General features: G+C 42.7%; 1 protein-coding gene across 4 annotated transcripts; it reads right to left on the bottom strand.

Moving 5' to 3' along the window:
• Positions 1–995: 995 nt before the first annotated feature.
• Positions 996–17,031, bottom strand: LOC117025611 (nuclear body protein SP140-like protein). 4 transcript variants are annotated; one of them, XM_033111500.1, is made up of 8 exons: positions 16,869–17,031; positions 11,078–11,374; positions 9,944–10,065; positions 7,134–7,290; positions 6,064–6,232; positions 5,352–5,435; positions 2,279–2,428; positions 998–1,637 (listed from the first exon to the last, which is right to left on the bottom strand). In XM_033111500.1, the coding sequence occupies exons 3-8, from the start codon at positions 10,012–10,014 to the stop codon at positions 1,591–1,593; spliced, it is 678 nt and encodes a 225-aa protein (XP_032967391.1). In that variant the 5' UTR covers positions 10,015–10,065; positions 11,078–11,374; positions 16,869–17,031; the 3' UTR covers positions 998–1,590. The 4 variants fall into 4 exon arrangements, with proteins under 4 accessions (XP_032967390.1, XP_032967391.1, XP_032967392.1 ...); XM_033111501.1 differs by lacking the exon at positions 11,078–11,374; XM_033111499.1 differs by lacking the exons at positions 9,944–10,065; positions 11,078–11,374; positions 16,869–17,031 and adding an exon at positions 16,485–16,609 and having other exon boundaries at positions 996–1,637.
• Between the last annotated feature and the right edge of the window lie 724 nt (positions 17,032–17,755).

Here is a 17,755-nt window from a genome sequence, read left to right as displayed (position 1 = left end):
AGTTTTTTCACTTATGAAAAAGATAGCAAGCAATTAAAATGAATCCTTCGTAGGGAAAAAAAAATGAACGTTTTGACATTGAGTTATCTTGTTTGCTATTATACCTAGTATGTGTTTCCAAATTAATTTTGTTCATAAAATCCATGGAAGAGAAACAGTAACTGCTTAATAAAAGTTATAAATCCTGTAACAACTAACACTTGCAGATGTGTTTGATTATTATTTCGTTTTCTTCCTTCCAAACAAAATAGACATCTGCTGAATTGAGATGTAGGTGTCCAGGATACTGGCCCTGGCTCCACCTTTAATTCTCCATGTGACTTTGTAAACAATGTTTAAATAGTTATCTACTTAAGTTTCCTCTATTAAACAAGAATAACGGCAGTTATTCTGCTTACTCCTAACTGATGTTTTAAAGATATGAGATATTATTTCCGAAATTATTTTTGAAAAAGTTGGTATATAAGCTAAAGTCATACAGGAGAAAATGTGTGAAAAAGACTACTATTAGGTCTTTCCAAGTTTCCAATAACATTATATGTATTAAAGCAATCAAAAATCACTTACCTTTTTTGTGATCTGCAGATAGGGATTGGTTGAGGCAGAAATCTATACATAAATTGAGAACCTCAGCATGACTAGGTGTGTGGTTTTTCTGACACCAACAATCTGGTGCTCTTTCCAACAATAAATATGTCATTCCAGTACCAGTCAATTCTCCAGCAACCACTGGGTGTCCCACAATTCAATTCAGTTCTGACACTAACTGCCCAGAGTTAGCACAGACCACACAGGTCAAGGGTTCAGTCCCTCCAGACCGCCCCAACTTCAGACACCAGCCATTAATGGGGTCCCCATGCTATCCACATTAGTGCCTGGAAAACTGTAAATTTGGAGTTCCCTCAACCCCGTTTAGGTTCAATAATTTGTTAGAAAGACACAGAATTCAGGAAAGTGCTCTGCTTACAATGATACTTTTATTATAAAAGACTACAACTCAGGAACAGCCAAATGGAAGAGATGCACAGGGTTTGGGGTGGGGGGGGCCTCGGACCTTCCATGCCTCTCCAGCACACCAATGTGCTCACCAACTCAGAGGCTCCCTGAGCCCTGTCACGTAGGGGTTTTAATCAAGGTTTCATTATACAGACATGATTGATTAAATCATCGGCCACTGGTGACTGAACTTAAGTTTTCACCCTTCTTTTCTCCCCAGAGGTCAATGGATGGAGCCGAAAGCTCTAATTCTCTAATCAAGTAGTTGGTTTTTTAAAGACACTCATTAGGTAGTGTTCTAAGGGTTTGGGGAGCTCTGTGCCGGGAACTAGGGACAAAGGCCAAATATTCTAACATCAGTATACGAACACACGTATTCAATGGATATGGCCTTGCCTCCCACACTTCCCAAAGTGCCACATGATGCAAATGCAGAGAAGGGGTTCCCAGTGTTAAGTGGACCATTGGCTGTGAAGTGCACTCAAGGTAAAATGCATGGAAAAACAGGAGCTCTGCATCCAGACGCCTGATGCTCTGCAGCCCCAGGCTGGCCATTTTCACCCTCCTCACCCAGCCCTCATCTTGGCGCTGGCTCTAGGCTTCCAAAGGCACTCCCTCTGCACTGGATTCACTGCTGATCACTGCACAAAAGAACAAAACCCCTTAGGGGTCTCAGGATGGGGCTGAGGAGCTGGCAGGAAACCCCGTAACAAAGGGACACCTGGAAAGACCAGGCAGGTTGCAGAACTTCTAGGCAGAAACATCCCTGCTCTAGGCAGGCTAAGTCTTCCCACGAGCTCCTGTGGCCTTCAGGTTACTGGTGCTTTGGTCACTCTCCCTGGATACTGCGGTAAGGACCCATGACCACAGTGGCCAGCTCTGCTTGTCTTGCTCTCCGTTTTCTGGCTGCTTACTCTCTTCCTCCCCTCCCAGCTGTCTCTCCCCATTTCTCTGCCTCTGTTTCTTTCTTCTGGTGCCTACCTCTTTGTTCTTCTCCTAATCTCTGCATGTTTCTTTCTCTGGCACTTTCTGATGTGTCTTCTGTCTCCTGATCCCCTCTTGTTACCTTGCTCTACACATCTCAAATATTTCTCCCCTTCCTAGGTCTCCCAGCACTTTTCCATTTCCCCTTCACTTTGCTCTGATAGGAAGAGGCTCCCTTCACCAAGCACCAGGGTCTCCCTCCCCTGCATCCATCCCATACTCCCTGGGCCACCTCCTGTCACCTCTGCTGTGACACACACTGTGTCACTGCACCACAGACTCCCTCAGCCAGCCTTACCGATCATTTCAGGAGCTTGGTCACATGCTGGCCTTGCTTGCTGGACTTCTTGGTCCATTTGGGGGAGACAAGGTGAAATTGTCTCCTGCGCATCCACCAGAGTCACAGCACCAGATTGTACTTGATTTTTGGATTTAGACAGCTCTGCCCCTAAAATAAATAATGATTCATGAAGAATCCTCTTTTGTCCCCCATAAAGAGCCTGCTGGCGCCCTTTCCTTCCGCTCTCTCCATTCACTTGAGAGGTCGCTCTTGTGCTGAATCGCGCCTTGTCCACTGCCCGGCTGTTTTTGTCTTTCTCTCTTCATTTCTCAAGTGCTTTTCTTCTGACCTTGAATTCTACCTTTTGGTTTTTCTCTTTTCCCCCTACCTGCTATTCTCATTAACTAACTGATAATTATCTTGGCTGAATTTTGTGTTTATTCTTAAGTTACGTTATTGTTCTACAAAGGTAGCTTATTACATGTATACACAAATGCAATTTTTAGAACTGTTTTTGTTCAACTTTCCATATAAATACATCAATAATGTAATGTTTGCCAAAATATGTGTTCAGTCTTTAGGGTACAGAAATACGAGCACTTTCATTTCCTGGCAAATATTAATTGAGCTCTTATTATGTACCAGATATTGTGCTTGGGTCAGAGGACCCAGCAAGAACCAGACAGACATGGTTCTGCCTCGAAAGCACAGTCCACCAGGGACGGCACCTACTAAGCACATTATCACAAAGAAGCGTGTTATCTCACAGCCAGTACACAGTGCCTGGGGACACACAGCCAGAGGAACTGTCCCATCCAAGAAACAGGGAATGGCTTTCTGGAGGAGGCATCATGTAACCAGGAGGTGGCCAGATTACGGAGGGGGTGACAAAAGAGGAGGCCAAGGAAATAGACCCAAATAGAGGACTGAGCATGGGCGAGGACCATTCAAGAAAAAAGAAGTCAGCATGACTAAGACGTGGAACGAGAGAGTAGAGACTAGAGAAATAGGAGGGACCCTATGGCCTGTAGCCTTGGAAGCTTCAGGAAGGAGATCGATCTTAATCCCAAGTGTTAAGAGTCACTGGAGTTTAGACAGGACAGCAGGGTGAACACATCTGAATGTTTGTGACCTTTATGGGCTGAAGTTCAAGGGAGAGTCGTCAGAGATCTGATTAGTATCACAGTGTGAGCGATGGAGAAATGGCCGGGTTGAAAATACTGCCAAGGTCAAGTCACAGGGCTGGGTGACTGACAGGTGTGGGTGTGGAGTGAGAGGACGACTTGGGAGGCGGTTTCCCTGAGTTTCCGGCTTGAGAAAAATGGATGGCAGTGACACCTTTACAAAGAGGGAATCTGCAAAGGAGAAGCAGAAGGAGGACCTGGTTTCAAGGAAGAAGATGATGAGATCAGTTTGGGAAGCAGGAAATCTGAGGTTCTCAGGTGAAGAAGCAGAGCTCTGGTCTTGGGATCAGTCAGCTGTGGATGTCGACTGAAGCAATAGATGGGTGCAACAATCTGAAGAGAGGCCTATTTAATCTGAACAGGTTACAGATGTTGCTTTGAAAAAATGGGGATACTTTACCCTGAAAACTCACTGTTACAGAGGAGACAACCCCCTGTACCAGAAGCTTCTGTCCAGTGTTCCTCTCTCAAATTCTAAATATTTCAGTGTGTCTCCTCTCTCCCTGTCACACTGACCTCTATCTACCACTTGTTCACTCACCCTCACTTAACATTCTGTCATCATGGTTTCATTGTGCCTCTCCCCCACTTTCCCTTTTCTTGGTATTTATTTTGCCCCCAATATTTCTCTCTCCATGTAATAATTTTTGTCACCGTCTCTTGTTTGAGTTGTCAGTTTATCTCCTCTCTGCCATGTGCCTCACTTCCTCCCCTCGTCTCTGTTTTTCTAGGTTTTATTTTGACCCCCTGGCTGCCTCTAGTCTTCCAGTCGTCGGCGTCCAATGTATTATCCTTGTCTCAAAGGTTGTGTGGTCCCTCCATCTCTTCTTTTGCTTTTGGCCGTATCACCAGAACTCCTCGCTCCTACCTTTTCCCTCTCGAGGTCTTCTACAGTCATCGTTCTTACTTGCCAATCTGACAGCCACACACATTGTTTGTGTGTTCCTGTGACAACTTATATAAGACCCGGTCTTATAGTAAAATAAGATCTGGTCTTATTTTACTATAAGACCACGTATAATATAATATAATATAATATAATACCCGGTCTTATATTCATTTTTGCTCCAAAAGACGCATTAGAGCTGATTGTCCAGCTAGGTCTTATTTTCGGGGAAACATGGCAAATAGAGGTTATTTTAGAGGTACAACATTGCACACTTTTAAAGGGTTAATTTTATGTTATGTGAATTTTACCTCCATTAAAACAAAAAAGAATAACAGGCTCTGGGTTCAGAATACCTGGATTCGTCGCTGCTCATTTGACCCCAGACCAACCATACATGGTCTCTCTGATTTCAGTTTCCTTGTCTGCAAAACGGGCACATAAGTAATACTACCCTCTAATGGCTGCTATTAGCACTAAACTCACAGCTTCCAGAATAAACATTCAATGAATTAACCTGTCAATAATGTGGTTGTTTTTACTCTGTCCTTTACCCCATTCTTCTCTCTTTTCATTTCTCCCACTTCTTCTCTCTTCCCCATATCTCTACCACTTCCTTTCTCCTTAAATATTCCTGCTCTTAAATAAAATTCCCCACCTTTAAACCAGTCCCTTCTGCCATTACCAAGGGTCTCCTCTCTGACGTTGACCTTGGGCCCATAGTTCTTAGCCCCCACAGCTTCACACTGAAGGTCTCCCATGGAAACTCATACTTCACACTTAGATTCTTTTTCCACCTTCCAGGTTATGGAGCAGAAAGTCTCTCTTTGCCCCCTCTTGCTAATACTCTTGGATTCCACATAGAATTGGGTCATCCTGGAATCGATTCAAAGTAGCACTCATCCACCTGCCCCACCTGCTTCTGGTATTCCTTTCCCAGTATCCCAGTCTCCTTTGGGCTCCTTTGCCTACTTTTCCTCTTCATCACCAGAAAACAAAGTTGGTATCTTGTCATAATTACCTTGTTCACAGCTTAGCTGAGTGTTGGGCAGTATTTGTGTCTCTTCTCTATCACTTTCTTGGGAGAAATATTTCTCTTGGATCACTGAGCAGAGGAAAAAAATAATTAGAGGTTTCAGGCAGGTGATCAGACATCTGGACCACCCATGAATCCAGGGAAGACTTCTGGCCCTTGTGCTACTCTGAATCTCAGTGGCTCCTGACTTGGTGCTGCTTGTCCCTTTCCCCAGGACACTGAAGAGAAAAGAAAATAACCACTGAAATCTTATAGGAGATGAGCCTCTGGGATTTTAAGGATGGTGGAACAAGTGGGAAAGTTATAAAAGTAATTAATCACCCAACAAGATGATCAGAGAGGAGTGAAAGCTTATCTCAATATAAATTCCATAAGTGGAAAGTCTCTGTAAACTGTACAAACTTCAGGGAAGAACAGAGGAATTTTCTCAGCAGAATATCCATCTTCTGGATATTCCCAGAAAAAGAAAAAGGACATAATTAAACCCAAATTTAGCCATAGCAGAGTAATTGGCTCATCATTTTAATGATGAGATGAGAGAACATGTCAGTTTTGTTCACTGTTACTTACATTCACACTACCTAGTATAAGGCCTGGGACACGGTAAACATTTCACGCATACTTGTTAAATAAGTGATTGAGTGAATGACTGAAAATGACACATGAACCCCAAAAGGGAGGGGAGAGAATTGATTACCATTTTCAAAGCTTCTATGAACCTGAATTAAATTAGGATACTCCTTCAGATGAGTCCTGCTGAATATGGCTTGTAGAAGTGATCTATCAAACGTCTTCTCAAGGTGGCAGAGAATATGATACACCACCTTCCCTAAAGGGACCAAGTTTTTACAGGCTTCTTGAGAATCCTTTTTAAAAAGTACAATGGAAAAAAATAGAAAATAATAGTTTCAAAGTTAAACAGATATCGAGGAAGTAATTGCATAGAATACTCATTCTATTTTTCTCAGTATAGACTACCATTCTTTACACAATATTTTAGAACTTCTTAAGTGTTCGATCAACACAAATGAGCCCTTCCTCTTCACTTTTGCACTTTCATCCTGCCTAGGTTTGTTTCGAGAATGGATCTTATAGCAATTCTGTTGACTGCACAGCAACCATAGGTGTGAGAAGTCCTGATAGAGCTCCAGGAAATCCTGCCCTTGCTGTGAAGAGCACAAAGGGAACTGCACAATCGCATGACAGAGAGATGGCTTCCTCCTCTAGTTCTCCAGGAGGGCTCACTAATCAAATTTACTTGAATTCCAAGACTCCAGAACCCCCTAACAAAATGTATACACTTTGGAGGAGACAGCAACAAGGCAGAAATTTGATTTATAATAGCACAAATTCCCTGAAGATAAGCAGATATTAGAATGGAATACTGCCCCAATTCTTAATTATTTTAATTTTGTTTCATTTTATTATATTGTATAAATTGCTATGCATTTGCAAAGCATATCAGTTTCAATCCAACCATATCACCATTACCTTCTACTCCTACACACACACACACACACACACACTTTAACATGTCCCACAGAAAAGAAGGGCTTCAATTAGAACAGAAGTGTCTTTAGTGATGTCTGCTTGCCTTGTCACCCTTAAAATTATAGGATGATTAATTAACTTACAAGAGTCTTCCCGTGAAAAGCATAAAAGAGCTATCAGTCAGTTAACGACACACTACATTTTGAATCCAGAATGCCAAATATAAATTAACGTGGGGTTGAATTACCACGGGAAAATATAATAAACTTCACTTACATTACACAATTTTTCTGTGATGAAAGAGCGGTCTCGGAGGCTCTCAAGGAAAGGAAACGGCTTTGTTATTCCACTTGCTATCTCCACCTTATTTTCCCTGAAGTGATTCAAACAGGTTTCATTGAACATTGTCTCATTCTGTACTATTGAAAACATTCTAAGGAAAAAATACAATGAGAAAATAAACATTAAGATTTCAAGATGCCGTTTCCCCCAAAACAACAACACAAACAGCAACAACAACAATAAAAAAAACCTAGGCCCAGATAACTTCACTTGTGAATTCTTCAAAACATACATGAAAGGAAGTATCTTACCAATCTTGCACAAAGTCTTTCAGTAAATAAAGAAACAAGGAACACATACAGCCCAACTTGCTATAGGAGAACACCATAATCCTGATACAAACCTGACAAAGACATTACGAAAATGAAAAGTACAGGTCAACATTTCTCATTAACATAGATGAAAACACTCCTGCAGAACATCAGCAAATCAAATCCATAAATAGATAAAAGGAATAATACATCATGACTAACTGGGACTTATTTTAGGAGTGCAAGAATTCTTTAACATTTAAAAATAAAGGAATGTATATCCCACATTGACAAAATAAAGGAAGAAGCCCTATAATAATTTTCATAGACCCCCCCCAAGAAAGCACTTGATAAAATTCAACATCGTTCACTCTTTTTTAACTCTCAGACAACTAAATATAGAAAGTAACTTTCTTAATTTAATAAAGTGTTTATACAGAAAAACTATGGTTAACGTCATACTTAAAGGTGAAATATTAAGTACTTTCAATAGTACTTAAGTACAATTTAAGAACAAGACAAAGATATACACTGTCACCATTTCTATTCAACATTTACTAGAAATTTTAGCCAATGCAAATAAGCTATGAAAATGAATTTTAAAAATAAACCTAGGCCGGCCCGGTGGCTCAGGCGGTTAGAGCTCCATGCTCCTAACTCCGAAGGCTGCCGGTTAGATTCCCACATGGGCCAGTGGGCTCTCAACCACAAGGTTGCCAGTTCAATTCCTCGAGTCCCGCAAGGGATGGTGGGCAGCCCCCCCTGCAACTAAGATTGAACACGACACCTTGAGCTGAGCTGCCTCCCAGATGGCTCAGTTGGTTGGAGCGTGGGCTCCCAACCACAAGGTTGCCAGTTCAATTCCTCGAGTCCCACAAGGGATGGTGGGCAGTGCCCCCTGCAACTAAAATTGAACACGGCACCTTAAGCTGAGCTGCCGCTGAGCTCCCGGATAGCTCAGTTGGTTGGAGTGCATCCTCTCAACCACAAGGTTGCCGGTTCGACCCCCACAGGGGATGGTGGGCTGTGTCCCCTACAACTAGAAAACGGCAACTGGACCTGGAGTTAGCTGCGCTCTCCACAACTAAAACTGAAAGGACAAAACTGAAAGGACAACAACTTGAAGCTGAACGGCACCCTCCACAACTAAGATTGAAAGGACAACAACTTGACTTGGAAAAAAGTCCTGGAAGTACACACTGTTCCCCAATGAAGTCCTGTTCCCCTTCCCCAATAAAATCTTTAAAAAAAATAAAAAATAAAAAAAAATAAACCTAAAAAGGAAAAAATATAACTGCCATTATTTGCAGCGGATTGTGTATTTATGAAAGTATTTATAGACAAACTATTGTTATTAATTAGTAACTTAGCAAGATAACTGGATTCAAGATCAATATGCAAAAAATCAATTGTATTTCTATATATTGGCAATAAACAAGTTGAAATAAAAATGAAAAATAATGCCATTTCCAAAAGTTTCAAAACCATCAATAATAAAAATAAATCTAACAAATGATATGCAATAACACTGCACTGAATATCACAAAACATTTGCTGAGAAATTTTTTTAAACTAAAATAAATGGAAAAGTATACCATGTTAATGGATTGAAGACTAAACATTAAGATGTAAATTCTCTTGACTTGATCTATAGATTTAATATAATTTCAGTAAAATTCAGGTAGAGGCAGGCGATATGACTCCTGGCTCAAGTGCTCCAGACACAGTCACAATTGCCACCACCACCACCACCGTGACAGAAGAAATGTCTCATGCAGGACCCCTCTCCAGGGACCTCTTTTTGGACACCTTCCTTTATGAGCATATTCGGGCACCTGAGGAGGTTCTCAGCATGATTGATCTCATTGAGTACTTCAATCTCGAGTCCTCCCCAGACAGTGACAACCTCGAGGACGACATGGCCCTGCATCAAGCTTTCATTGGGACTAGATGGATGAGCTGAATGCTGCCCCGTTACCAAGCTGCCCAGCATGGCCACGCACAGCTTAGCTTTCATCTACAACCTGTCAGGTGTGAGAGGTGTTTTCGAAGTTTCATGGATGGTTTCACTACCCTCAGAGAAAACATAATGTTCTGGAGCTTCCTGACCCTCAGGAACAGTGTGTTCCCCAAAGGGAGGTGGGAGCTGGAGCTACCTGTGGTGCTGCGCTGGTGTTGCTGTTCATCTGGGGCTCCACCGCCTCCAGTGACCCTGCTTAGAGCCAGCACCAGAGAGGGGCTGGTACCCTCCTGCTCCACCACCACCACCCTGGAGGTGGCCCTGCTGGTTTTGTTGCCTTTTGAACTGTTTTCTAATCCCCCTTTTATATTTAAACTCTGAATGCTGGGACACTACTGAGGTGCCATACTAGTTTTTTGTTTGTTTGTTTGTTTGTTTTTTTGCTTTATGTAAGAGAAATGAATTCATATTGCCTCTGGGGTCATTACTGGTTAACTGCTCCATATCTGGGCCTGCTCTCCTCCTGGCCTCACCTGACTCTGCTGTGGCCTGTCCTCTCCTGGGCTGGTTGTATGGTAGGCAGTGGGAGAAGTGCTGGTCTCATCTCCCTGTCTGTGATGTCCACGACAAAGAGAAAATCTGCTGGAATAGATTTCTGAGGGGGTGGAGAAAGCTCAATGAAATGTTGGTTGCTAGAGCAGAGAGGAGCAGACTGGAAAAGAGCAGAGCAGATGGAGCAGAACAAATCAGATCTGAACAGAGCAGAGCGGTCTAGCTGGAGAGGGGCCTCCCCCCAGGGCCACCTGGCCCCAGGGCCACCTTACAGCCATGCTGTTCTCACAACCATGCTGTGTCACAACTGAGCAGTTCACTGCACACCAAACTGGGGATTTCTGTTGGCATTTTATAAGCCAATTCACCAAAATGTGGGCATGAGACGAGGTATAAATAAATAAATATGAAAGCCCACATTGACAAAGATGACAAAGGTAGTGCCTCCACCTGCTGGCCTCCTGTTTGCCTAGACTGGGATTCCCCAAATGACTTTCAGGAAGTCTGAACTGATTCAAAAAAAATAAGTGCAAGTATTTCTCATTACTGAAAACAAGGCCGCAAATAATTTTAGTCTCCTTTCTCAAACTCCAAGAAGTTTTCCAGAATTCAGGGGAATGTGATGGCAGGGGATTGAGAAGGACTTACAGAGTCAAGGCCTGGAGAAGTAGGGGAAGGAGCAGTGCAGGAAGGAGGAACGGACCAGCCAAGGAGTCCACAGAAGACAAGGGACCCTGTGTCAAAGCAAAGAGGATGAAAAAGTCCATTTGACCAAAATCAACCAGTTATTTTTAAGTCCAATGACATAGTTTATATTAGGGGGAAGTAACCTCCATGTTTGCCTCTTCTCTTGCAGAGATTTCTATAGGAAGGAAAAGAGAAAAACAGAAACTTTCAATGTCTCAGGCCCATGGGTTAGTCAGGCATATTAGTGACTTTGACTGGATAAGTTAGACCTCAAGCATTTGGATACAAAGCTGGAAGGAGCTGAAATGCTCTGAATTATAAAGTGGGGAGAGTGTTCTTAGAGTTGCTGAAAGCACAGTGGAGGAAAAAGAGAAACCTCCAGGCCATTGGGATCAGAAGCAGGAGACAAGCTGGTAAAAACAGCCAACCTTTTAAGGGTAGTGTGACACTTTAAAACATGCCCCCAGAATTACTTGACACTCCTCCCATTGAGAGGTGGGAGTTTATGTCCACTTTCCTTGAAACTAATGGAATATGGCAGTAGTGCTGCGATGCCGGTTTCCAGACCAAGGCCTTAGGACGTAGGCCAGCACCAGGCAGCCAGCCATGTGGTGCGCCATGATGGAAGGAGATTTGGAGTCATAGTGGAAGTAGAATCCTCCTGCTCCAGTCAAGTCACCCCAGCGATGCCACACAGAACAGTGACAAGCCATCCTCGCTGAGCTCTATCAGAATGAGCAAAATAAATGATTTTTTTTATTTTAAATAACTACATTTTGGGTGATTTTTTTCACAGATTTTGAAGTGAGATGCTATTGTAACAAAAATATGAAACACGTGACATTTGCCCACAAGCAGTGGGCAAAAGCCTAAAGTTCCCCAAGGAATTGTCAGTGGGGCTTACAGGAAAGTGAGGAAAGTATCAGTGCAAGCAAGCTGGAGGAAAGGAGAACCTTGTTATATAGCACAGAAAAGTTTCAGGAAACTCTCCTGAAACCAGTACTAATGTGGAAAATAGAAAATATACCTAATGAACTCAGTGATCTAGTTAAGATTTCTAGGCCAAGTGTTGGGGAGATCAAGAAGGGTTATCAAGGGGTCGACCAAAGGCATAAAAATCAAAATCACCTAGATCTTAAGATGCAAGATGAACACTGCTAACACCCAGCGACATCTACGTTTCTAGACAACTATTTTTTTAATTCATAATCTGTCATCATTCAACAAAGGATTTAAAGTGAGTTTTTTTAAATACTTAAAATATATAAGCAAAAGTTAAATATAAATTGGAACAAAAAGAAAACGAGAGCAGGACATGAAATAAAACCAGAACGGAGAGATCTAGGTGGGACTAGGTTTCGGTCTAGTGATCAAGGCATAAAGAGTGGGGAAGAAAAAAGGATGTCTGATCCCATCAGACCCACATATAGAAGACAACAGCAGAACTAACCTAAGAAGCATGCTGAACTGAAAAATCCTGTTGGGACAACTTGAAGGAAGTATGTAACAATAAGGCCTTTCCACAGCTACAGGGAAGGGACTGACATGTGGTATTTCTGCCCCCACAGAGACAGTGTAGATTATTCAACGCCTGAAACACTTAGAAGCAGAGGAAGATGTGAAGCTGGGGAATAACACGGGCCAGCAGTCATGCTGGTCCTTACTGGACCACTGAGGTAACTGTCTTCATAAGTTTCACCAAAAACAGTTTCAATTCAGGATTCTGTATTGAGGCATGAGTCTGAGCTGAGACCAGGGATTTATAACTCAGAGAAGTAGGTGCGCTGGCCTGTGGAATTGAAAGGCAGGAGGCAGAAGCAGCAGTGGCCACTATGACTCAATGATAAAGAGCCCGAGCTTTCTCCTGTGGATAAGAACTGGAAGAAAAGAGCAGGAGCCTGAGAACTTTAGGTGAGAACATTTATTCCCAGCTCCTGATGTCTCCTTCCAGGAGGGAGGACATCAATCAACATGACATTCCTAGTCCCTCCCTGCACACTCCTCCTGCCCATGAGAGATAAGTTCTTAGATGTTTCTGGAGAAGGCACACAGGCTATGAGGTGTGGTCTCTTCCTGCCTATTTCTCTGGAGCCAACCACAGGGCAGAGTGGAGGCCTGTAGACTGGTGCTTCAGGTATAGCCATTGCCAAGAGCAGGCCTTCCCTGGCTAGGGCAGGTTTCCTAATCATGGTGCCCAGTATGCGGAAACCCCTTGTGGTGGCATATCTAAGACATACACCCCAATCCAGTTTTGATTAGTAATAAGACAGGTATTATGATCTCCAACTACCAGACTTCTTATCTATCCCCTTAAGAAACTCTGATGTCAAGCACATAAAAGGTGTTATGTGCTTGTGGGGCCCCCTTGAATCTCCACAAAAAAACAAGTGAGATACACAGCTATAGTCTTTGCTTGGAGAGGTGCCTGTTGTAAATGAAGCTACCTCTCTAGACAGGTCCAATGCTGATTCACCATCGGTGTGCCAGAGCACAGGGATCAAAGGACAAATGGAAATCAAACAGTTTTAAATATCCAAGGCTTAATAATGGGAGGTGATGTCACAAAAGATGGCAAAGTAGGAAGCACCAGGAATCTCTCTCCACTTAGACAATAATTGTACTAGCAGACACTGTCTGAAGTCAGAATTTTGGAACTCTGGAGTCTACTTGAATGCTTGCAGCTTCTAGGAAAAAGCTGGACTGGTAAACTGGGGCTCATTTTGGCTAATTTCAGCCTTTAATGCTGCAGTAGTTACCTATCCCCCACCCTCGAACCCAATGGCAGGCAGCTGTGCCCACATTCCTGGCGTGGCTTGCTAAAGCCAGGGTGGGCAATAATATTCTTCACATATCAGGATTCTGTTCTGATTGCTGATCACTGCTTTTCATCTCTGAGGCTCAAGCACAGAGGCAGGCAGCCTTGTTGCAACCCCTACTGGCTGAGGTGGTTTCCTGGGTATTTAAAGGAGCTGCACCTGGTTTTTTTTGTTGGGTTATTGTTTTGTTTTGTTTTTTTCCTTTTTACCCTTTCTCTCCTTTTGGAAGCCAGACATTTAAGATTAGGACATTCAAAAACAATCACATACACAGGGGAATTTAGAAAGTCACAGCACATGCCCAGAGACAGATGCAGGTTCAGATAAGACCTGAAACCAGCCTAAGCTTTCTCTTCCAGCTGATCCCCAGCACAGAGATATTCTTCAAAAAAAAATTTTTAAACAAAAATTAAGAAAGCAACTCCATCTACAATAGCATCTAAAACAAGAAAATACTTAGGAGTAAATCTAACCAAAGAAGTGAAAGAAAGACTTTTTGCTGAAAACTATAAAACATTGCTGAAAGAAATTACAGAAGGCCTAGGTAAATGGAAAGACAGCTCATGTTCATGGATTGGAAGACTACATTGTTAGGTGTCAATACTACCCAAAGCACTCTACATAATCATCACAATCCCTATCAAAATTCCAACTGCCTTTTTCACAGAAATGGAGAAGGTGATCCTCAAATTTATGTTAAATTGCAAGGGACCCTGAATAGCCAATCTTGAAAAAGAAGAAGAAAGCTGGAAGACTTACACTTCCCAAATTTGAAATGTAGTGCAAAGCTAGTATGGTACTGGCATAAGGGCAGACATATAGATCAATGAAACAGAAAGACCAGAAATAAATCTTCATACAGTCAATTGATTTTCAACAAGGATGTCAAGACCATTCAATGACAAAAAGGATAGTCTTTTCACCAAATGATGCTGAGGAAACTGTATATCCACATGCAAAAAAAAAAAACAAATTTAGACCCCATATACAAAAATTAACTCAAACTAGATCACAGACCTAATATTAAGAAGCAAAATTGTAAAACTCTTAGAAGAAAATATTCGGGAAAATCTTCATGACACTAGAGTTGGCAATGATTTCACAGATATAACACCAAAAGCACAGGCAGCAAAAGAAAAATAAGATAACTTGAAATTCATTAAAATTAAAAACTTTTGGGCCGGCCAAAACTTTTGGTGGCTCAGGCGGTTAGAACTCCATGCTCCTAACTCTGAAGGCTGCCAGTTCTATTCCCACATGGGCCAGTGGGCTCTCAACCACAAAGTTGCCAGTTCAATTCCTCGAGTCCCGCAAGGGATGGTGGGCTGTGCCCCCTGCAACTAGAAACGGCATCTGGACCTGGAGCTGAGCTGCGCCCTCCACAACTAAGACTGAAAGGACAACAACTTGACTTGGAAAAAAGTCCTGGAAGTACACACTGTTCCCCAATAAAGTTCCCAATAAAGTTCTGTTCCCCTTTCCCAATAAAATCTTTAAAAAAAAAAATTAAGAACTTTTGGGCATCAAAAGACAGTATCAAGAAAGTGAAAAGACAACCTATAGAATGGGAGAAAACATTTGCAATTCATATATCTGATAGGGGATTTATATTCAGAATACATGAAGAGCTCCCAAAGCTCAGTAACAACAAAAACCACACACAACTTGATTCAAAAATGGGCAAAGGACTTGAGCAGACATTTCTCCAAAGAAGATATAAAATGGTCAGTAAGCACATGAAAAGATGCTCAACATCATTAGTCATTATGGAAATGCAAATCAAAACCACAGTGAGATATCACTTCATTCCTACTAGCATGGTTATAATAATTTATTTTTAATTTTAAAAACTACACACAGAAAGTAACAAGTATTGGTGATGATGTGAAGAAATTGGAATCCTCACACGTTGCCAGTGGGAGTGTAAGGTGATACAGCCACTGTGAGAAACAGCTTGGTAGCTCCTCAAAAAATTAAAGATAGAACTACCATGGGAACGAGCGATGCCATTCCTAGGTACATATCCAGAGATTCACACAGATATTTGTACAACAATATTTATAGCAGCATTATTCACAGTAGCCAAAAAGTGGAAACAACCCAAGTGTCCATCAACAGATGAATAGATAAAATATGGTTTATCCATACAATGGACCATGCTTCAGCCATAAAAAGGATTAAAAATTTTAATATATGTCACTACCTGGATAGACCTTGAAAACATCATGCTAAGTGAAACAAGCCAGACACAGGACAAATGTATGATTCCATTTATATGAGGTACCTAGAGTAGGAAAATTCATAGAAACGGAAAGTAGAATATAAATTACCAGGGGCCGGGGGGTGGGGGCACGGGGAGTTATTGTTTAATGGGTACAGGGTTCATGTCGGGAAAAAGTTTTGTGAATAGCGTGATAGTTACACAACATTGTGAATGTATTTAATACAACTGAATTGTCCACTTACAAATGATTAAAACTATATGTGTGTGTATATATATATGCATTACATATATATATATATAACATATATATAATGCATATATATCCATAATTCTAAAACTAATAACCAAGGTCGGGGTCCATGTGATTTGAATTTGGAGCTTTGTGTTAATTAGCCCTAACTAAGCTCTCGGGTGGTGCTCTGGAAAGCCAGGACACTAGAGCTGAGCATAATTGGGGACAGAAGAGTAGCTGGGGCCGAGTGGGGGCAAATTTTCGGAGCCAGAATCTTATAGATGACTAATGTAGAAACTTTTCAGAGCCACATCTGAGCTTCTTACTCTGCTGATTTCGACTACCTACAAAGAAGCGGCAGCAGAAAAGACTGGGTTTTCAGCTTGAAGCAAGCCTTCCGGGACTGCGCTCCTCTCCTGCCCACATGCAGCCACACCCCGGTGTGAATTAGTGTGGGCTGTTAAATTTAATGGTTAAACAGAAAACATAAGTGAAGAAATTCAGGATGAGGAAGACCTCCCGTCCCTTGCTCCTAGCTCTTCCCCAGAGTAAGGAATCCTGACCTGATGAAGACCCTTCCCCGGACCCTGGCTGAGCCCTTGAAGCCGCGCCGCAGCAGCGCTTGGGTGACACAGGTCAGGCACCGGGACGTTGCACCAGTAAACATCGGAAGGGAAACCGGGCGGTCCGCCTCAGTCTTGCACAAGTGCTCTTACTGGAAGTCAGATACTGGCACCATTTCAGCCGGCTGAGGGCCCAGTCACTTTCCCAAAGCACCCTCCTCTTTCGGGGGCTTACGTCAGCCAGGGCGCTCCGCTGAAGCCATCCACATTATAAAGGCATAAACATGCTTTTGACCCAGTTGCCAAATAGCCGCTGCCCCAGCCCCTTCCAGGGCCTCCCTCTTCTCCCTCACCCCCACCCCACAAACCACCCCGATCAGGGACCTGATGTGGGCTCCTCCAGGAACAGGCTCCAGCCTTCAGCAGGCGTCAGTTCTTCTCAGGAGCACACAGAATGGAATAAAAGGGAAGATTCTACTACCGGGGTTATTTTTTATTCTAATTTTAGCAAGTGAAACTTCATTTTAAATTTGCATTCTACCGTCCCGTTCCCTCGGTAGGCGTGGCCGCTCTCCAGTTTCTCCAGAAGTCTGCACTGCTCTCCGCTGGCAGAATGTTGCTACTGCACAGTCCCCTTGAACACTGCACCCTTTCCCCTCCGAATTCACCGTCTGTCTTGATCAAAAATAGAACTCTCTTCTCAACCCTCTAATTAAGTACCTCAAAATCAAGGTTCGAAGTGCTATTATTTCCTTTTAAATAAGGGTGAAATATATAAGGAATTGGTGCAAGAGATGGTTTTCCTATTTGGCAGTTCCTATGCCCAGAAATGGATTTATGACCTAGACAGAGAGTTTTAGTTCACATTGTGAACTAAACTAGAAGTTTTAGTTCACATTGTGAGGGAGGCCCTGTGTCTTTGACTCTTTCCACTCCCTTTCTGAGCTGTCCATCTTCCTAGGTCCCTGAGTCTTCCACTGGGCTTAGGTGTCCCCTGCCCTGTGGATTTCCCCACAGGCTGGAATGCTCTGAGGTGAGCTCCCCTCAGCTGACTGCCACAGTGAGCCAGCCGGTATCTGAGGTTGCAGAGCAGTGAGATGGCACCTGGATACCCATCTGGGCAGCCTCCCCCAGAGCACAGAGCCTGCTAGCTTCCAATGGCTTGTCCTAGAGGTTCTCTACTCTGTGAATGCTTCCTGCAGGTAGAGACTCAATGGTGCCTTGACCAGGGAAGAAAAAGCTGGGTTTGAGGTGAGCATAACCACAGCGGA

Source organism: Rhinolophus ferrumequinum, chromosome 8 (assembly GCF_004115265.2).
Source record: "Rhinolophus ferrumequinum isolate MPI-CBG mRhiFer1 chromosome 8, mRhiFer1_v1.p, whole genome shotgun sequence".
In the NCBI taxonomy this organism is placed as follows: Eukaryota; Metazoa; Chordata; class Mammalia; order Chiroptera; family Rhinolophidae; genus Rhinolophus; species Rhinolophus ferrumequinum.
The sequence above is the reverse complement of the archived record's forward strand: the minus strand, read 5'-3'. Positions and strand labels throughout refer to the sequence as shown.

Bases quoted from the DNA above. Each gene is read 5' to 3' on its own strand.
- LOC117025611 (XM_033111499.1), bottom strand. From the start codon at position 16,588: ATGTTTACTGGTGCAACGTCCCGGTGCCTGACCTGTGTCACCCAAGCG. The intron at 5,436-6,063 runs GTAATCAATTCT...TCCTCTGCTCAG, and splicing joins TCATAGAAGCTTTGAAAATG to TGATCCAAGAGAAATATTTC. The intron at 1,638-2,278 runs GTAAGGCTGGCT...TCTTTTGTGCAG, and splicing joins CCAAGCTCCTGAAATGATCG to TGATCAGCAGTGAATCCAGT.